The following is a 22,659-nucleotide window of genomic DNA, read 5'->3' as shown; positions in this document are numbered from 1 at the left end:
ATATACACACACACACACACACACACACACACACACACACACACACACACACACACACACACACACACACACACACACACACACACACACACACACACACACACACACACACACACACACACACACACACACACACACACACACACACACACACACACACACACACACACACACACACACACACACACACACACACACACACACACACACACACACACACACACACACACACACACACACACACACACACACACACACACACACACACACACACACACACACACACACACACACACACACACACACACACACTGTGGTCACACCCCGAGCGCGGGGCGGAGCGCGTCCAGCTCCTTCTGGGAATCTTCATCCTGAGGGATAGAAATATGATCAATATAACAATAACATCTTAAACAGTTTATTATCTTGCAGACTGTGAGATGGACATAAATAGACTTTCAAAATAATGATGAAGTTGAGATTATATTACAAATAGTTAATTGATCCAACACCCAAATTGTGGCATGTTAACAAAGCATTGCACATGAGTTCAAATGTAATAAAACAAAGAATTTAAATTAATATTATATACATATAAACAGTAGGAAGATATACTGTATGTCTATGGAGTATCTCTAAAGAATACAAAATAAATCAAATGTATAGAATAAGTCAGAAAACAGTAATAGACCAAACTTTTAAAAAACAAGTACCCCATCCAACCCTGGACCCTTTATACATGATTCAAGTGTGTACCTCTTTCGACACAGCATCCATGGAACACGCAGCTTCACACATCTTCCTGGCCTTTTCTCTCTGACCCAGGTCTTTGTAGCACTGTCAAAGAAAAGAAACACATGGTTTAGTCTCAGTGTAGTCTCAAAACAAGACAATGAAACATTCATCTCCAAGCTTCTGGTACTGACCTTAGTTAGAAACACGTAGTTCACTTTGGAATATCCTGGCTGGATGTTTTCAACCTGAATCAAAACATTGTATGGTTTTCTTTCAGTTATTAAAGACAATAATTGCACGGCTTTGTTGGATACTCGATTTGGATTGGTTGACTTCATAATCATAATAATACATTTGATTTTTAAAGCACCTTTCATTGCTAAAAGCAATCCCAAAGTGCTACAAGAGGCGTAATAGAAAGAAAAAAAGAGTTTAATCAAAGGCTTTTTTCAAAAGAAAACGTATTGTTTTTAGCGGAAGCAATATGATCATTTTGAAATACTTAATATTGGTGAAGGAAAACATAATTGTAGATCTCCCCTTCAATCATCACTATACTGTCTGATGACGTAATAACACAATCCTTTACTTGTTTATGTTCATTTTAACTGGACTAGATGCAGAGTTCAATGACCAGGATTCAAATGAGACACTAGATTTGACCCATGCCTAGTCAGCAGTTCTACAAGAACAACCTACAGAACAACAACACACTGCTCCACTCCTTCCCCTGCCTCTCTCTCCTGTCAACAGCCCTCCTACAGTTAGTCAGCTACAGATAACCACAGGTTATGGCTTACAGGATGTATTTGTTAGAGCTCGACAGCCTAACCTGAGCCTACCCCCCCCCCCCGGTCACAGGCAGCATGTTGTAACGGGGACCACTTAAATTGATGGCTGAGACACACAAGACGATATGAGGAAAAGGCCTGAACAAGAATCTTGGCCAGAAACAAAATCCATTTCTCCACTATATAAACATCTGAAATATTGGAAGACAGATTAAGCTTTCTAAACAAGGAGCGTTTGGGTCCTGGTACAGGAGAGACCCTGAGGCAAGTTTCAAGAGAACTCTAAACAAACAGGGCCCAGTGCGCCTCAGGTGGGACCATGCAGTCATTCCAACTGAATGCAAATCGAATCAAGGGGAAATTAGACTATCAGTCCGTAACAAGTAGAGTAGGAATGAGTCCTATAACCCGGGAATGGGTTAGCATTTATCTTAAGCCCTGGGCCTATTTTTCAGGCCTCAGGCTCGAAAATGTATATCTTCACAACTAAAAGGGGTATGTGAATAATATTTTTTCTCAAAGCAATGATACACCTGTGAGTTGGATGTAGAAGTGTCAGAATCAAATATAGATGATTTTATTTTAAAGTAAATTCAGATTGAACATAGTAAAAAAAAAAAATTCTAATCTCCGCCAAAAATAACCACATTATTTATAGTGAAAACCACTCTTGAATGATGGAATAGTAGCCAAGAACCTTTAGGGATCCAAACCACAATATATCATAAGTACCCTGTGTCGGGATAGATGCTAATTTTGTGAAACTTGACATTTTTTAGAGAGTTTTAGCACAGGCAGGTCCAGGCGGACTCACCTTTGGGTATATTTGGTTACCATCAGTGCCATTTGACCTTTCTCAGGTACCACATTGTAAAACTCCTTTTATTTCATTGAAATATCACTATAGGTATTCATTCCATCCAAATACAACTGTTTTTGACCTTTTTGGCACCATGACCTCTATACCCTTTTGGCCACATGCGTAATGGTACGCCAGCTGGCGGTCAGACCTGCATTACGTATGGCCATATCTCTGGAACCCATTGGTCAAATTGGGCGATTTACATCTCTTTGTAACCGTTACAGCCAATAGAATCGAGGGGCAGTTCATAAATCCATGTAAACATTACCATTGGTCAGTTAGAATGACGCACACACAGCCTGCCCTAAAGCCCCGGCCGGCTAACCAATATACCAATATATATATATATATATATGTAGTATTTCTAATACAATGTATGTTAGGAGGAGAGTGTTGGGAATGTGTCACTGTACCTTAAGAAAGTTATTCAGTGCATCTTCCACTGTGGCACTTGGAGGGTCTCCAAATAACGTAGCAGCAACTTTCCTCTCAATCCACGACAACTGAGCCACCTGCAAGACAACACCACAAGTTCAAATACAATTCTGCACATTAGATTCAGAGAAACTTGATACAACGCCAAATAGCAGTGTCAAACTTTTCCCTAGTTAAAAAAGTATAAAATATGGGGAAATGATCTGATCGCGATTATTTTGTTATAGTATTATATATCAAATGTGCAAATCAACATTGGATATAGTCAATATATATATGTTATATTATTATTTAGCTATTGAACTCTATTGACTTTTAATCACAGTACAATATTCATATTGCAAACATTTAATATAATCATCATAACATAACTTAATCATCCCATCATTATATTTAACATACAAGGATACTTATATGGTTTAAAATGTTAAGAGGAGAACATAAATGAGGAAATCCGTGTCTGTCATTTTGAAAGTCAATTACGCGATAACAAAATATGATTTTGAATCAATAAAACTCAAAGATCGAGATTGTAATAATGAAAATATCAGGTTGATGCACATTGAGGAGTTTCTGACCTGGTTGGTTACATGGTTACAGGTTAGCGTTGAAAAAACAAACCTTTTTTCTTTAGTTGATTTGAAAAGTGTGTTCTTTTACATCACAATGTCAAATTGAATGCTCTACCTGTTCCACTTGCTGGGTGGGGTTGGCTGTTCTGATGCACCTGTCACCACACCCAGCAGGGCTGTGACAGTGATCCCAGCGAACAGAACACCAGCACAGCACTTAAAAGCCAATGGAGCCAGAACAAGATTTCCAGGTGATGTTTAATTAACTATTAAGACACTACAAACACACTTCCCTTGATTCAATTTCTCAATAACTTCATTAGCCTTTCATTTTAAAATTACAACTTTTCAATTACATGAAGGGAACATTCTACAATCAACTTCGTTGACACGCAAGTTCATTTAAAGTAGTCAAGTGCCTGTTCGAGTGGCTAAATGCCATCGCTTCTTGAGTCTATGAGCGTGTTTGCAAGCAGTACTCTCTATGCATCATGAGTGCAAAAGCTGCCATGACATTGAAATGTTATGAATTCAATCAATGTAAAACCCCATTGTGTGTGTGCATAGCCCACATTTGATGAACACTATGAAAGACAGTCCATTTCAAAAATGTTTTATAGGATGTCGGCAAACAATGTGTTGGTGCATTAGCACTGGAGTACAGAGCAGTATATTGGCAGAAAAAACAATCGAAACAATTGAAATGGACGGAACAGGTGCACCGAGCCCCAATACCAATGCCTGAAGAAAGCCGGCCACCCAGGCCAATCATCATTAGGTTTCTCGAGCGGGATTGGGAGTTGGCCACCGCAAGGGAGGCATATAGAAACAAGGAGGGTATAATCTAGGGAAGCTGCAAGTTGTCATTTCCCCCCGACATGACTAAAGAGACGGCAGAGAAGAAGAGATAGTTTACTGATGTAAGAAGCCGGCTGCACAATCTGGATGTACGTTTTACCCTCGCGTAGACGTCTGAGATGTGCTTTACATGGAGGAGGAAAATAATGAAGTTCACGGATCCTCGAGAGGCAATGGACTTTCTTAACAAGGAGGAGACAGAGGAGCCGAGTTCACATCATGCTACTTTAACTTTATCTCAGAAGACGGACACCCTGGCCAGGAGCCCGGGTCCAGATTTGACAGATGTCTGGGGAACGGCAAAGTTTTGATCGCAGTAAGGTTGACATTCAGTAAACAGGACACCTTTTTGGGGGTTTTTCTCCATTTGGTTCAAGTAATCTCTTGAATGTCCAGAACACAGTGGGTAACGTTGTGGGACTATGTACCCCAACTGTTGAAAAGGTTGTCGGCTTTGTGTTTTTTTTAGTGTCCGGTGCCTTGCTCAAGGGCAGGTTTTCGGCACCAGGGCCCAAGAGGTAATCTGGGATGGTAGGATGGGTTCAATTAAAAGGTCCAATTCCGCTGTGCTGTACTGTGTGCGTGTATGTATGATGAAAATAAAGAGGGTTTCATCCAATTCTTCTTCTATACACCATTGTTTTCTTCTGACAAATTTCACAGAAGATATAAATGGCCAGTAGTAAGACGGGGTCAGACATGTAATGTTCCTGCCTCGTACTAAATCTCCTACTAATTGCCGGTGTAGCGTTGCTTTGGCATCACAGGACCTTTCAAACAGAACCGCTGGCTGATGACAAACAGTAGATCATTGTTGAGCACCAGAGACAGCCCATAAACTGAACATATCAGGTGTTATAGCTCCACTAAATCGGCACAGTACCTCACTCCTCTGGCTTCAACAGTGTAGATTAGTTTGATATAACTTCATCAGAGCCATCCCTGTAATATCTTACTTCCTTTCTGGCAGTTACTTTAAAAACCGGTACTGAGTTTCATGATAAATAGCTCATGAATGTCCTATACCATACATTTCACCAACAATTTTCATATATTAGTAATCGCCATAACTGGTTGTTTTTCACTTCCTGTTTCAGAAACTAATGTCGTGTACAGTCATGTTCAGAGGAATGGAGATATGCAATGGTTTGCCATAACAATTACTGTATAACAAGTTAATATGTTTTTAAAAAGAGATCAAAGACAAACCTGAAGGCACAAAGGCCCTCTTCAAATAGGATATACTGCTGTTGTTAAGCGTACTGCTATTATCTTTAAGCTGTATCAAATGCTTGACTGACTATTTAGATATAGTTTCCTTGCTTTCATTGTTATCGTGATTTGCAGTTTTACTGTGATCATTTGAATCTTTTATAGTTTCCTGTTTTGCCTTTGTGTGAATTTTAAATTGTGTTTTCAATTAACAATTGAATGTGTACTTTTTGCAGACCCTATGATACATTTAGGCTTTTCTTGTTATTAATGGGATGCCAATTAAAACAAAAATAAATAAAAGCTTACAGTCAGAAATAGTGATTTCACAATATACCAAAAATGAACAAAAACAACCTTTTTTTGGTGATATGATCTAATATAGTTTCAGCCCTTAAAGCACATAAGCAGAATGCATATAAGATATCAGATTTTGATTTTATGCTAACAATGGCTGGTGCAGATTTCTATGAATATCCCCGAGAGAATAACAACCCATCAGGGAAACCTAAACAGAAGGAAAGAATGAGGGGAAATGATGTGTGGCTTAGCAGAGGGAGGAGAGTGGCACGCAGCCTCCATAAATCCACTGTTTGTGTATGTGAGAAGTGATGTGAAAGATATGCGTGTGTCGGGGTGGGGGGGGGTCACATACAGCGTAGCACCAGCGGCCCAGCAGGTAGTAGGACAAGGGGTCTTGTGGCTTCAGCTCAATGGCTTTATCCAGATGATCCTGGGAGGGGAGGCACACAGACAGACAGAAGATTTTCACTGTTGATTCATGACACGGCTGCTTTTTCCACTGCCTTCTGTTCTGGCCTGATCTGTCCTGCTTCACCAACCCACAAGTATTTCATAAACACCTCTCACACACGCGATCTCGCAGAGCGACCACACACTCCATTCTTCTTCTCTGTGATTCAGGCTTTTTTTTCTCCCCTCTTTCATATCTTCCCTCTCCTCTTCTATGGCTTTCTCTTTCACCTGCTTTGCAGGTACACAGTGTTTGTGAAGGGTGAAGGCTGCTGACAGAAGATAAAATGCTACGTGCTGTTACTCCACACTCCAGCTTATGCAAACCAAAGGCTGTAGGAGTGGCTTACAGGCTTAAGTTATATGAGAAGCCATTCCCCGCTACATAGGAGAAACTATATACAACATACACTGTCACTGTATATGAAAAAAGTATACAAATAATAGTGCAAGTATTTATTTAGTTTCAGAACACTTCCAGAGACAACATATAAATTGAACTTACCTTAAAGATGTATCCGTTCTTTATTTTGTTCTGCACTGTGTCATATTCTGCCATTATTCCACACATGATGGCGTACCTGTGGAGAAACAGTATGATGTCGTTTAGTTTTGTAAAATGTGTCGACAGGTTATACTCTTTGGGTCATTGTTAACAGGTTATTCATTAACACATTTTTACAGATTTGACATCCTCTGGACCAAATCGCTGCCGTATTTCCTGCTGCAAGACGACAATGACCACTACAAATGGCATTTCCCCCCAAAAATCAAATGTTGTATGCATAAGAGGTGTCCGCTGCCAAGTAAGCGTGTTCGACTCCCAAACCCGCGGATAATCAGGAAATGTCCTCCCCTCTATCTCCCTCTTTCTAAAAAAAAAGTAGAGATTAAAAATGTATCCAAGAAAAATATGTGAGACAATTTTAATGAATGCAAAAGTACAACATGCATAACAAAGAGTGGTTTTAATATATCTTTCTTTAATACTCAAAATAAACAGATTACCGATTTAATGTTTTCTATACAAACTGAAAATAATGAGCTTTGCCCTATCGGAAAACACAGATTAATACATTCACAAGTGTGAGACAAGGAAGGAGTCAGCATGGTGTAACCGAAGGGCTTGTTTAATGGTTCAACAGATTTGGAAAGGGTTTGGCTATTTGCTAACAAATGGATGAATGATAATACAGAAGTGGTCAGGGATATTAAATGCGAAACGAAAACAATAGGGTTTTTACTCAACAATACTTTTAAGCGAGGATTGTCAGAATGTGTTTACCCAACCGAGGGTTTACGTTAGCAAATATCCCTTGTAGTTATACAGCAGATTAATTTATGAAACAACCAAAATATACTTTGGGTCAGGAACATTTCTAGGGTGATGGTGTTGTTGTTGTTGTTGCTCCGGTGCACAGATCTGATGACACCCACTCTCCTGCTCTGATCTACAGCTCTCTGGAGCTCTGTGGGTGTTGGTGGTTGCTCAGTACAGGCAAGTGCCAACAGTGAGAAGGTTCCCAAGAACAATCAGTAGAAAATGTTCATATATAAGCTGTTGGTTCACTCTGCTTCCGCTCTACTTAAATTATTCCCAGCTCCCTCTAGAAAAAAAAAGAAAAAGTCTTGTGAAGAGTTAATTCTGCTGACAAAAATACATGATATGAAACTATGATATGACAAGAGGGTCATTTTTATATTACTGATTAAATGCAGACTATCATATACATATTTAAAACATATGTCAGGTTATTAAAATAAAAAGCTGGATTATTGGATAATGCATTTTTAGAGCCGAGCCTTAAGAGTCCAGTGTCTTACACTTCAACAACATCACACAATCAAGTCAACCGGTTGCTCAGGAAATTTGAATCTTTGACCACACTTGACAAGATCACCTCCATCTTCACCTCATCATTATAATGCAGGCGGACTTGAGAACTTAGTGGAATTCTCTGGACTGAAAGCTTGTAGAAGATAGCAAAAGACAGTAATGACTCTCTGCAAGGCTTTTTTAAAGCGAGAGCAGCCTACTACTCTTCATTAATAGATGAGAATAAGAATAATGCAAGATTTATTTTCAGCACTGTAGCCAGGCTGACAGAAAGCCACAGCTCTATTGAGCCTTCTATTCCCATAGCACTCAGTAGTAATGATTTTATGTGCTTTTTTAATGATAAAATTGTTACTCTTAGAAACAAAATTAATGACCTCTTGCCTTTGACCAGTATAGTGTTATCAACAGCTCCCGGAAACGTAAGTTATAATATTACACTAGATAGTAAACTAGAATGCTTTTCAGCCATTAATCTTGAACAATTGAATTCAATGATTCTTTCCTCTAAACCAGGGGTGCCCAATACGTCGAAGGTAGTGTGGGTAGATCGCATGGCATTGAAATGTTAAAAAAGTTTTTTAAAAAGTTAGCCTATCATCCATCCGGCATTTGCCACTTGATTGACATACAGGTAAGCCAGCATGAAATCTCATATTTTATAACACGCAGTTCACCACGTATGCACGGTCAACCGCGCCAGCTGCAAATCACCGGCGAGCTGATTACCTAATTAGCCTTCCAATTTATACAATTATACTAAAAAAAGTGTATAAGGGGGGCCTCACCTCCTCATCTGAAGCACAAATGCGGCACAATAAGTGTAAGCGAGAACACATCATAGCACAGAGACAGCTCTGGTTAAAGTCACAAATGACCTTCTCATAGCCTCAGACAAAGGACATGTCTCTATTCTTGTTTTGCTCGATCTCAGTGCTGCATTTGATACTATCGACGATGATATCCTATTGCAAAGACTAGAGCACTTAGTTGGCATAAACGGAACTGCTTTAGGCTGGTTTAGGTCCTATCTATCTGAACGCTCTCAGTTTGTGTGTGTCAACGATGAATCTTCCACGCAAACCAAAGTTATATTTATCCATCAAGCCTGAAACCAATATAATATAAAATTCAAGACTACTTCAAGGACTTAAAAACGTGGATGACCTTCAATTTTTTTTGTTGAAGTTATTGTACTCGGCCCAAAGACTCTACGAAACAAACTATCTAAAGATATACTAACTATGGATGGCATTAATTTGGCCTCCAGTGAGACTGTAAGGAATCTTGGTGTTATATTTGATCAGGATTTATCCTTTAACGCCCACATAAAATCAATTCGAAGGACCGCCTTCTTTCATCTACGTAACATTGCAAAAATCAGGCATATCTTGCCTCAAAACGATGCAGAGAAACTAGTCCATGCATTTGTTACTTCAAGGCTGGATTATTGTAACTCCTTATTATCAGGGTGTACCAAGAAGTCAGTCAAGTCGCTTCAGCTGATTCAACATGCTGCGGCTCGTGTACTAACCAGAGTTAGGAAAAGGGACCACATTACTCCTGTTCTGGCTGCCTTACACTGGCTCCCACAGTGCTTCTCAAAGTGTGGTCCGCGGACCACTGGTGGTCCATGAGCGACCCCTAGTGGTCCGTGAGTATATTGGTAACATTTCACATTTGAAATAAATAAATAAATTTCAGTTTTCCGCACTCTCGCGGGAATATCTCCGCAATGGAGCGAGGTTAAGTTTCCCAGCGCAACACCTTCATTACCCATGTTGCCATATGTTTGTACCATTTTCAGGCGATTTGTAATCCGTTCTAGAAAAACGATGTGTTTTTTGATATTTGTGGAGTTAGGTGGTCCGCGAGTGTTTTTTTATTGGTTAAGTGGTCTTTGGAATGAAAAGGTTTGAGAAACACGGCTATAGAACATAGGATATCATTTAAAATTCTTCTTCTCGCCTACAAAGCCCTTAATGGGCAGGCGCCATCTTACCTTAAAGAACTCATTATACCCTACTGTCCTACTAGGGCATTGCGTTCCAAGAATGCAAGGTTGTTGGTTGTTCCTAGAGTCTCTAAAAGTACAATGGGAGCCAGAGCCTTTTCTTATCAAGCTCCACATTTGTGGAATCAGCTTCCAGTTTGTGTTCGGGCGGCAGACACCCTATCCGTTTTTAAGAGTGCGCTTAAGACCTTCCTTTTTGATAAAGCTTATAGTTACAGTAGGGCTGATTAGATTCAGCCCCTAGTTTTGCTGCTATAGGCTTAGACTGTCGGGGGACACCTTACTTCGTCTTTCTGTCTGTCTGTACCTGTGTACTCATGTTCCGAATAACCCAGCTTCCCCCAAATTTCTTTTTGGTGTCTATATAAGCCGGGATCCTGAGTCGTGGTTGATCCTGAGACCTGATCTGAGTCCTGGACTTCGAGTCGTGGCTGAACCTGTCACTGTGGTCCTGCCTGACTTTCATCATACTACTTCCCTGATGGCTCCCACAGGATTGTTGACATCCTCGTGGATTCATCTTCTTATTATAGACACATGCATTTCCAAACATTTGGACTACCTATGCTGTAAATGTATTATCTTTTTGATTTACACACGGCATCTATTGCACGTCTGTCCGTCCTGGGAGAGGGATCCCTCCTCTGTTGCTCTCCCTGAGGTTTCTCCCATGTTCCCCTTTAAACTGTGGGTTTTCTCCGGAAGTTTTTCCTTGTACGATGTAAGGGTCTAAGGACAGAGGGTGTCGTATTGTCATACTGATATTCTGTACAAACTGTGAAGTCCACTGAGACAAATGTAACATTTGTGATATTGGGCTATATAAATAAACATTGATTGATTGATTGATTGATTTAAGTTACCTTGGAACTCTACGTTAATACGGTACCTGTAGGTCAGTGTAAATTGTACACAGACTCAAGGTTTTGGACTCCCAGTCCTGATTTACTACAGTATAAAAGTCAAGCAGTGAAGTTTTGCGGAGTTGGGAGTGCTGGAGAGAAATGTACTTCCAGTCACACCACCTTTTTTCTGGGTCACTAACAATGAGACACCAAAAGGAATGAAAAAGCACCAACACTCAACCCTTCTCCGTCAGCAGAGATAAGCTGCATCACCTTAGTCCTTTGCCCACTAATTATTACACCGACTTGGACCAGTGGGCAGGTGGAAGGGAAACAAAGAGCTATTTCATCTGGGGATGTGTAAGTCAGCATGACGTTTTGGAGAAGAACGGAGAGAGCTGATCAAAGTATTTTCTCTGCAAGGCTGATTTAATCCTGCTGGTACTCTGTCCAACACCACAGAGCGACACAAATACCTTTTATATAAAGGATCAGCGTGCCTAAAGGTCATCTAGCAGTGTCATCTGACATGATGGTGGTGATGGTAGATGGAATCTGCGACTGTGCGTGTGTGTGCTGAAATGTCTGGTATGGGTGAATGGGTGTATCAGTGAGCTACGTTCTCCTATGCTGTCCACACTCTTTCTGGTTTGGTCTTTGAATTGTGATCAGGCACAGCATGTTGATAGATTGAACCACAGAGAAAAGACTGCATGCTGCATTTTTAGCAGGTTTTTACTGAAAAGAAAAAAAGACTTAGCCATTTGACTTCAGTTGACAATGTTCCAATAGCTACGTAATCAAAATGTTAAATGATCATCAACACACCTTACTGTCACTGCTCCTACTTACTGTGAGCGGTGTTAAATTAACAACAACAAATACCAACCACATAACTTCTAAGACCCCAAAATATACTCTCCAAAGAAAACATATGCTGATGAATTGTGTGGAATTGGAACAAAAAGGATGTGTTTGTTTTCTCAAGGAAGCGCAGGGTGCGGCCATGCTGCCACTGGTTGGCACTCTATGAGTTGGGAGCTCCACAACATCAGAGATGCTATCTGTCTGCAGTTATGCTTCCTAGCTTCCAATGAAAACAGACTGCTGGATGTTAAGGCTTTGAGCAAATCCATCCCCGTTGACTTAATATCTGCTGTGCAGAAAATGAACCAGGAACTGCTGGTTTACACCTGATTACTACATTTTAAATAACATTTTGCATTTGACTAAGGTCTTTAATATATCTTTATTATTATTTATTTGGAGTCGCATAATATTTACATAGCATTTTGTACAGTTAACAGTTCAATCTTTTTTAGTGACCCAAAAATAGCTAAGAATCCAATGAACAATAAATAAAAGCAGTAAACTAAATAAGCAAAATAAACTAATAAAATAAAACGATAAGGAAAAATAAAACTGTAGACGTGCTTTTTGTGCACAAAGGTCTTCTATCTATATCGTTTCCAAAATCTTAAAATGAAAGGGCAAAATGTCCGCACCGTGCAGAAGGTGAGGTGTGTTGTTTTTGGTGTTATGCAATACGTCTTTTGTCATTGTGTAACAGAAGCAGACTTCTGGGGGCGTAGAGAAGTAAGGGGAGTGAGAACATAGGCAGAGAGGATGTGAAGGTGTAGAGAGGCGTATCTTGCCTCAGGGGCCGACCTGCGATTGTTTATCCTGTTCTTCAGAGTTGAAATATTATCTTTCCCCGACTGTCTTAGGGCTAGAAAAGGAAATATGAAGAGGAGGAGGAGGAGGAGGGGGGGAAAATGGGCGACAGGGAAACATGTCAGCGTGAAGATGAGAAGAGGACAGGAGTGCTAATTGCGCAAGGTTAGTCCGGGTTTTAGCGCGGCTCAGTGAAATCCCCCACTCTACTGGGCAAAGAAAAGAAGGGCCTAAGTGTCAGCTGCTTGGCGGAAACAGCAGATTGATTTCAGCCCTTCAAATCCAAACATAGAGACCTCATTCAAAGAAAGAGAGGGTCAGGCAATACCCCAGGCTAAAACTTGTACAGAAACAGGAACAGGAACTCGAGGAATTCGAGGACAACATGCGTGAGACAATGTCTGCAGTGCGCAGAATGACAGAATGAGCTGTCGGTGTTTTCTTTGCTTGGGAGGTGTGTAATTTGCAACTGTGTGTTCCAGAGTACAGTGAAGTTTACGCAAACACAGGGTTTCCACGGCAACTGGGAACAAAGCACAATGCTGCCGCTAAAGATGACCGCGGCAAACAGAGGCGCGTGTTTGAAATTAAAGTTGTCTTCTCATAGAGGTCAAAGTGAGCCCATTCTGGCCCCCCTCTGACTGGCACTTCAACAGGCTCCCTGCTTAATCCACAGGGCCTTTGTACCATCAGAGGGGCCCTATAGCCGGGGATTTACAGGGGCTGAATTCACACGGTGGGATCATTGAAAACGAACCTATAAACAAAGCCAGCAATACTGCTGAGATTATACAAACAGGCTTCTGACACTCACTGTCACGAAAGCCATTTCCAATGTAACCCAATGCAAGCTTAACTTCACTCGTACACATTCATAGGCCAATAGGCAAAACACATCTTACATTATATCCCACTTTAGTCTACATATCAGCTCTCTTTGTGGTTTACTAGAAAGCTCTACGGCAGACGCAATGGCTACACATAACTGGAGTGCTTTTGAAGAATGTAACATGAGGACAGATTTAGAGGTGTGTGCTCTAAAATGCACAGAGAATTAGAACAAAGTAGGAGGTGACAACTGCCAGGTTTCCATCCATAAGGTATGAGGAATTTGCAAAACATAAATAAAAATGATTGTTCGTTTCCATCAAGTTGTTATGGGATTATTAGAAATTCTTTGAGGAATGCAGAATTAAATGCAAAAGAAGACACGATGATGGATTAAAGCGTCGTTCCGACATCATATAGTGAAACACTTTTTAGTTTCATGTACAGTGGGGCAAAAAAGTATTTAGTCAGCCACCAATTGTGCAAGTTCTCCCACTTAAAAAGATGAGAGAGGCCTGTAATTGTCATCCTAGGTATACCTCAACTATGAGAGACAAAATGAGAAAAAAAAAAATCCAGAAAATCACTTTGTCTGATTTTTAAAGAATTTATTTGCAAATTATGGTGGAAAATAAGTATTTGGTCAATAACAAAAGTTCCTCTCAATACTTTGTTATATACCCTTTGTTGGCAATGACAGAGGTCAAACGTTTTCTGTAACGGAGCGTCCACAATACAGCTTCAAAAAAAGCTTGGAGCTGGGCGTGTCTGAAGCTTGGGGATTTTATTTGAGCAACGCGACCAACAACCAATCACATGAATCTCCCGCCCCCGACATACAAAGCAAAAACCCCCGGGGATTTTATGCGAGCAATATATATATATAAACTCCCCAAACAGGCGAAAACCTACCAGTTTCACCCACTGTCTCTGCCACCTCCCTCCATGCCTGGTTCCTCCGGTTTGTATCCCGGTAGGTGAAGAGGGTCTGGTCATACAAAACCGGGTGATTTGCTACGGCGATAATTAGTTTCTCCTCCATCTTTTTTTGAAATATAGAAATGAACGGCGGGATATCTCTCCCAGCTTAGACGCGGTTTGATTGGCTACGGCTTGAGCTGTCAGATTTTCCGAAACGGGATTTGATTGGCTGGCGCTGGCTACTCCGGCGGAGACGGACCGCTATGCTACCCACAATTCAGTTCGGCGAAAAGCGAGGCAACGTGACGTCACCCCATTCAAAGTGAATGGGCAGACAAGATTTTCACACACTGTTGCTGGTATTTTGGCCCATTCCTCCATGCAGATCTCCTCTAGAGCAGTGATGTTTTGGGGCTGTCACTGGGCAACACGGACTTTCAACTCTCTCCAAAGATTTTATATGGTGTTGAGATCTGGAGACTGGCTAGGCCACTCCAGGACCTTGAAATGCTTCTTACGAAGCCACTCCTTCGTTGCCTGGGCGGTGTGTTTGGGATCATTGTCATGCTGAAAGACCCAGCCCCGTTTCATCTTCAATGCCCTTGCTGATGGAAGGAGGTTGTCACTCAAAATCTCACGATACATGGCCCCATTCATTCTTTCCTTTACACCAGGGTTGTCCAACCAGTCGATCGCGATCGACCGGTTGATCGCGGGGAGATTCCCAGTCGATCGCGAGATGTGTCTAAAAAAATAACAACAATATTCTGTTTTATCGTTAATGTCCTATAACAAAATCTTCCTGTGCCAGAATAATGCACTTGAACGCATCAAAGCTTTGTGATTGGCCGGCGTGATCCCATGTGTCAGGGGCGTGGCTGGTGGGCAGTGGGCACTAGTTAGCTGAGGTTGTCCGTGTCAACAGGAGTGACAGTCCGCACACACACAAGACCGCAATTATGGCAGAAGCAAAAAAGCCCAAAATATAAAATGTTCACTCTGAGTGGGAGGATGATTATTTTTGTATCTATTCCAATTCAAAGTCCATCTGTCTCATCTGCAATGCGAGCGTGGCTTTATCGAAGAAGGGTAATTTAGGAGCGGCATTTCAAAACAGTGCACAAACGCTACGAGACGGAATTCCCTCCTAATTCTGCCCTACGCTCCCAAAAGGGGAGGGGCCTGAACGGACAGCTAAATGCACGGCAGTCCATTTTCACCAGGCCCAACAACAAGAGCAAGGCTGCTACCATAGCATCTTATCGTGTCAGTCACGTTCTTGAGAAACACATGAAGTCTTTCAAAGAGTTGTGAAAGAAGCATTCCTGGAGGCTGCCGACGCGCTTTTGGGGGACACTAAAAATAACAGAAGCATTTCAACATGTTTTTGATATAATAAAAACTCAAGTTAGATACCGTTATTAATCAGCTGTAAGTTTTAGTTTGTTTGAACTTACTCATTATAATTATTGTACAAAATTGTATAAGAATGCAAACTTAAATTGATTATAGTCTATTATCAATTCAGGTTAAGAAACTAGTGTTGCTTGCATCCTATTTTACAGGGATTTATTTTTATACTCTACTAAAATGCAACAAAAAGAGGGTTTGATTCTATTAATGTTGTCTTTTTTATTGCACTTTGGCAGCAGATTCCTGTGTAGCTTCAGATCTGAGTTGTCTTATTAGTAAGCCTAATTTATACTTTTGTAGCAACACTATTTTTATATAATGGCAAAGAAAGGGTTCAGAGTCTTTCCTTTTTTTCCTGTGTCATATGTGGCAGCACTGTTCAATGTTTCTTGAAAACATTACCCACTGTAGTGTGACGTGTGAATAAACTCCAACTCTGTATCAACAACACTGTTGTGTAACTTCAGTTAAATACTTGTATGTGTGTAGATTAGAAAGAGGTAAGATAAAGGATCTGCAGTATTTTATGAAGTATTAACCGTACGAAGGTCAGTTTTATACAAGTAGAAGTGTGTATTTACCTGGTAGTAGGCTGTCAGTAATGGTTATGCCTCTCTATTTGGACTGGTAGATCTCGGCAGACTGGCAACTTTAAAAGTAGCTCTCGGTTCAAAAAAGGTTGGACACTCCTGCTTTACACGGATCAGTCGTCCTGGTCCCTTTGCAGAAAAACAGCCCCAAAGCATGATGTTCCCACCCCCATGTTTCACAGTAGGTATGGTGTTCTTTGGATGCAACTCAGCATTCTTTCTCCTCCAAACACGTCTAGTTGAGTTTTTACCAAAAAGTTCTATTTTGATTTCATCTGACCATATGACATTCTCCCAATCCTCTTCTGGATCATCTAAATGCTCTCTAGCAAACTTCAGACGGGCCTGGACATGTACTGGCTTAAGCAGGGGGACACGTCTGGCACTGCAGGATTTGAGTCGCTGGCGGCGTAGTGTGTTACTGATGGTAGCCTTTGTTACTTTGGTCCCAGCTCTCTGCAGGTCATTGACTAGGTCCCCCCGTGTGGTTCTGGGATTTTTGCTCACCGTTCTTGTGATCATTTTGAGCCCCACGGGGTGAGATCTTGCGTGGAGCCCCAGATCGAGGGAGATTATCAGTGGTCTTGTATGTCTTCCATTTTCTAATAATTGCTCCCACAGTTGATTTCTTCACACCAAGCTGCTTACCTATTGCAGATTCAGTCTTCCCAGCCTGGTGCAGGTCTACAATTTTGTTTCTGGTGTCCTTTGACAGCTCTTTGGTCTTGGCCATAGTGGAGTTTGGAGTGTGACTGTTTGAGGTTGTGGACAGGTGTCTTTTATACTGATAACGAGTTCAAACAGGTGCCATTAATACAGTTAACGAAGTGGAGGACAGAGGAGGCTCTTAAAGAAGAAGTTACAGGTCTGTGAGAGCCAGAAATCTTGTTTGTTTGTAGGTGACCAAATACTTATTTTACCGAGGAATTTACCAATTAATTCATTAAAAATCCTACAATGTGATTTTCTGGATTTATTTTTCTCATTCTGTCTCTCATAGTTGAAGTGTACCTAGGATGAAAATTACAGGCCTCTCTCATCTTTTTAAGTGGGAGAACTTGCACAATTGGTGGCTAACTAAATACTTTTTTGCCCCACTGTATATATGTGAGGAAGATCACTTAAGATCTTTGTTGAGCAATGAAATTAAGAATGTCTCCCTCTTTGGAAGCCTGTGGGGACATTCCTGCTCTTTTTGTAGGTACAACATGTTTGGCACATTTTGCTTATTCGCTAATATAAGCTTCTTCTGGGGAGTTAGGAGGTACGCCGTGAGCTTGCGTAGTATTATTTGCATGAGTCTATTGATGGAGTATTTTTTTTTTAAGTTGCAAGAAAACGCATAAAGTGTGCAAAGCTATGGAGATACTGATTTGTTTCATTGGTGCTCTTTGACTGCCTCAACACAACTTCAAAGGAGTCCTCATCCACTTCTCCAGGGAAAAGTTCAGAGATGGTGTTTGACAGAGTGAAAAAGTACGTGTCATTTATTGTGAAGAGATGACTGTTGTAGGGACAATCCTTCATAACTTCCGCTCCTCAAACGACCAAAGTACAGGCTGAGGAAGGATGCACGCTTGACTGTGCGAGGCTTTTGAATCATTTTGAAACTTGAACCTGCACATCAACAGTTTTTTGTATCTTCAATATGGGCATTAACTTGGTGCTTTGCAAACAAAATGAGCACGTATGCTTTAGGGGGGGGGGGGGGGGCACGCTTATGATTGACAGGTCAATAACAAGCGTATGGTCTACTCTAGGTTGTCCGGTCTAGTGGTACGTTACTTAGTGAATAACTAGTGAAAGAAACCCACATCCAGCGTACCACACTTAACTTTTTAAACGGTTATGAGTCCACTATCAGGGTATACACAGTGCACTGCATTTTGCCATATTAAGCATCAGTAATGACATTGGGATGCACTCAAAACTAGTTTAAGGAGTACCTTATTTGATACAAAGCATCAAAGTCTATGGTGCTAACTAGCAAAGAATGGCATGCTACTACTACCACTACTGAAATAATTATAATACAAGTTATAATGGTTGATCAACCATCTTCTTGTCCACCCCCGATTCTTTCATGGACTGTAAAGGCTATGTTTACAGATGTAAGTCCCAATACAAAGGCTGGTTATTGCAGGAGCACTTCCCATAAAGGAAGGTACTTCAAAGGACCAGAAGGCCACGCTGAACCTGCTCCGTCTACCCAAACAAGACAATCGAGTCTAAAGCTAATTTCACCAACGCGCATTTAATTATGGGTTACAAACAAGTGCAAAGTATACACTGCTTGTGTCATTGAAATGTAGGAGAAGCTATTGAAGGGAGGACAAGCTTTCTTAGGTTTTGGTTTTGGGGGACACAGGTCCTAAAGTGGTCCATTACCACCTCTCACAGTGGCACAGCGATTCACTCACATCTGTGGGTTTTCGTGCAAGCTAAAGATACAACAAAGCAGGTTTGTTGAGATGATCCTCCTCACCCTTCCTGCTAACATGTCACTCAAAAATCAAAGAATGACTACACATCAGGTCACTGCTGTTTACAGGATATCATTTCTTTTTTTACTGTATATAAATACAAATGACTAAAGCACTTTCCATAAATGAAATATGGTAACAACAGAGTTACGGCCCGTCCACACAGCGGCGTGCGTTGACGCTTGCCGGCGGGCGTGTCTGACACTTGACCAACAACCAATCACATGAATCTCCCGCCCCAGACACACAAGCACACGGTTTGATTGGCTAGAGCTTGTACTGGCATATGATTCGATTGGCTGACGCCTCCGTCGAGGCGTCAAAAGTTGAACATTGCTCAACTTTTGAGGCGAGCAACGCCAGCAACGCTCCACGTCGCTTCCCAAAATGCAGTTCGGCTAAAAATGACGTCACCCCATTCAAAGTGAATGGGCAGAAGCGTTGGAAGCTTCAACGCACGCCGCTGTGTGGACGGGCCGTGAGGGTGTCAAAAAACGACAAACTGCAATGACTAAAACATTTAATTTTCTCCATTTTCCTGTGAAAACAAACATTTATATGATTTCTTGTGATCTTAAATAAATGATGTCATTGTCTTGATATAAAAAACATTTGTTACTACTTAAAATTAAAGTAGTATTTTAATGAGTTAAACAAGTAAATACATTTCCATAAATAAAACATAATGGGCTTAGGTCTATGTCTCTTAAAACAACATTTGTTATTTCGAGATACAGACATAAAAAACGAAATGCAATAACTTATCAATTGCAAATCAGTTGTAGATCTTTCGAATGAAAAAAGGAAAAAAAGAAATCTGCATTCATTTTGGACCCCTTCCAACACTTTAATAGACTTTAATCCTTGTAAAACGCAATGCAAAGGTTCAAAAAGCCACCCATTCACTTGGGTTATGTAAAGCAGTTTGAGTGGAATTGTAGGAAGTGAGTGGCAGCTCGTCTAAACAACTCTGCCAAATCGTGACAAGTCAGGTAGCATTCAGGAACACAGGTGACAAGTTTTCTCACGGCATCGGTACACTAAGTAAACAGTTACCTCACACATAAACTTCCTTGCAACACTGCCTGGCACCGTCCCCACTCCCTGCCTCCTCCCTTCTCAATGTGCAGCTTTACCTACTTTGCCCTGTCCATTCAATTTAGACAGCGTAACTGTTTGGTTTAAGAATCTTACACATTCCATTGGTGGATATAGGATTAGGCATTACGTTTTTTTTTTTTAAAGCTGTTGCTCTTAATTAACTAAACAAACACAGCCTTCTATTCCACTTGACGTCTCGGGTGCTGCGGTATGTGCATGAGCTAATGCTAATTATTCCCTAACGAACGCAGCAAACTGGGCTGCTGGCTAAAGCAGGCATTTAGGATCTGCTTTCTACCACACACACACACACACCACACACACACACACACACACACACACACACACACACACACACACACACACACACACACACACACACACAACACACACACACACACACACACAACACACACACACACACACACACACACACACACACACACACACACACACACACACACACACACACACACACACACACACAACACACAACACACACACACACACACACACACACACACACACACACACACACACACACACACACACACACACACACACACACACACACACACACACACACACACACACACACACACACACACAGCTTTGTATCTTTTTGTTGTAGCTGTGTTAAGAAGACTTTGCAGTTGGTTTCAAATCTCAACATTTGCAAGCTTATCTCAGAGCTGCATCATCTGGTGCAATCGGCATCTCTCCACTCCAGCCATGGATGCCATGTATGATCAGGAGTCAAGTTTTGACATGAGCGGTGTTCCAGATGAGGAATGCACCACTGGGGCCTTCACAAATACAAACGGGATCCATGCCATCAGGCTCACTCTGCACAACTAATTAAAAGCAAGGGGATTTTTCCCTGAGTAACAGGGCAACAGGGGAAGTAGGCAGGGCGGAGGGGGGTGAGGTTCTCCCAATTTCCTTTTGTCTGAGAATCACCTACGGCAACAGACTTCCCCTGAACTTAATGTTATACTAAGGACCATTCAGAGGGAGAATTATTAGTCATACTGAAATGTCCACTTAGTTGCCTTGTTTTTTTAAATGTATTTATTTGTCAAACAATAGACCACAGCCAAGAACGCAAAACATGAAATTCAGACAAATGTTGTGACACACAAATCCACCTCATCACACCACAAGTATCACCAGCGTTATCCCTGGCACTAAATATGTGCAGCTCATCCTCTCACCACCAATATAGAACAGCAACTGCAGTACTATTCCAGAGTTACTGTGGAATAATGTGATTAACCAAACACGAGCAAAACATGGCATCAACCTGCTAATCACAAGCTAGTCCCGCCCTAATGCATAACCAGCTTTATTATCTCGTTTGATGCCCTATTATGCTCTTGGTAGTTTTCCCTTCCCTGTAGTGTGTTCTATAGGTTTTTGTGCATGTAAAACATCTGCAAAGGCTAAAATCCCTGAGGTTGCTCGTTTGGTAAACTGACAATACTCACATTAAATTCAGTCTGTGTTTTACCCCGGTGTTTTTTTCTAAGAAGTTCTTGCTAAACTAACCAAAGAAGTGCCTGAGTAAACACAGAGGAATGGCAGCTCCGGGGCCCGAGACGTCACTCAAAAGCACAGCCCCCTCATCACCTCTCATCTGGGGAAAGTACCTGTGTTTATGCTTTCATCTGTCTCGTAGAATTAACTGAAACACTTTGGATCCAACCACGCTCAATGAAAGCAAGTCACATGCCATCAAACTGTATCAAGTGTTGTTGATTGATTAGCCTTTGAAACTGCAGCTCTAAAGACTTTATTGAACGGAACAAAAAGTAGCTTTTGAATGTGTAAAGGAAGGAAACAAGTCAAACGTACCACTGATGACTTTCAGCACATGTAGGGTTCAGGGACACTGCCTCCTCACCAACTCTCTTCCCTAAGAGGAAAGAAGAGATCGGGATACTTTAGATGAAGATGCTCCAAAACAAAACCAGCATTCTCAAATGACACAAGAGGGTTTTTTATTACTGAGAAAAGAAAACAGGATGTACGTTAATAAAGGCCGGGCACTGGATTAAAGCAATGAAAACAAAAGTGATACGTCCAAGAATAGAGCTCTGTTTTAAATCCTTCACCACTCAGTGGAAAGTCGAACATTCTAGCAGCTCTATTAATATCTCAGTGAATGTCAAATATGATTAGCTGATGCTTTAAATATCCCCTTCTCTAACTTGGACAAAGGTGTGACAGGAAGCACCTGGCCAGCTCTGATTAGAGGCACATTGGTGATAAAGATTTACAGAGAAACAAGTCAGTCCAGTCTGAACTTTAGCAGAATAACAAAACAGCCTATGTTTGAGATCAAAGTAAAAAGCACAATGGTATACGGAACAAAGTCTTAGTGTAATACAAGACAAACCTGGAAAGTCCTACTCTGTTTTTAAAGAGCCTTTGGGAGATCATGTTGAGTGCATAACCTATTTAAGTTTCTGGAAGATGCATTGTGTATAGCAATTTCCTTCACTTGTATGTCAAGCTGCATTCACATGAAACGCGGTGAAACAGCTCTTTGCTAACGTTACCGTTGTGTTCCTATGGAGAGATCCTCTGTGTCATGCAAATTGTTGCCGAGCGCTGCCCTAAAAGTTCAAAAATGATTTCATCTTTGACCTTGTTTACCACTGACCTTTCAAAGCTTAATCAATCAGATGACAGTTGTATGAAGTGGTGCAAGCTAGCAAGGAGTATAACCATAG

At 41.2% G+C, this 22,659-nt stretch overlaps 1 protein-coding gene across 3 annotated transcripts in view; it reads right to left on the bottom strand.

Moving 5' to 3' along the window:
- Positions 1 to 202: 202 nt before the first annotated feature.
- The window catches only part of LOC117551206 (regulator of microtubule dynamics protein 2), a 42,346-nt gene continuing 19,889 nt past the window's right edge, over positions 203 to 22,659 (bottom strand). For all 3 annotated transcript variants that reach the window (XM_034223971.1, XM_034223961.1, XM_034223981.1), the window contains exons 5-11: positions 21,779 to 21,839; positions 6,724 to 6,799; positions 6,121 to 6,198; positions 2,802 to 2,900; positions 927 to 980; positions 757 to 837; positions 203 to 371 (exon numbers count right to left, since the gene is read on the bottom strand). In XM_034223971.1, the coding sequence (XP_034079862.1) occupies positions 318 to 371; positions 757 to 837; positions 927 to 980; positions 2,802 to 2,900; positions 6,121 to 6,198; positions 6,724 to 6,799; positions 21,779 to 21,839 (503 nt within the window). In that variant the 3' untranslated portion in view covers positions 203 to 317. The remainder of the gene's footprint in view (positions 372 to 756; positions 838 to 926; positions 981 to 2,801; positions 2,901 to 6,120; positions 6,199 to 6,723; positions 6,800 to 21,778; positions 21,840 to 22,659) is intronic.

Source organism: Gymnodraco acuticeps, unplaced genomic scaffold (genome assembly GCF_902827175.1).
Source record: "Gymnodraco acuticeps unplaced genomic scaffold, fGymAcu1.1, whole genome shotgun sequence".
Classification (NCBI taxonomy): domain Eukaryota; kingdom Metazoa; phylum Chordata; class Actinopteri; order Perciformes; family Bathydraconidae; genus Gymnodraco; species Gymnodraco acuticeps.
The sequence above is the reverse complement of the archived record's forward strand: the minus strand, read 5'-3'. Positions and strand labels throughout refer to the sequence as shown.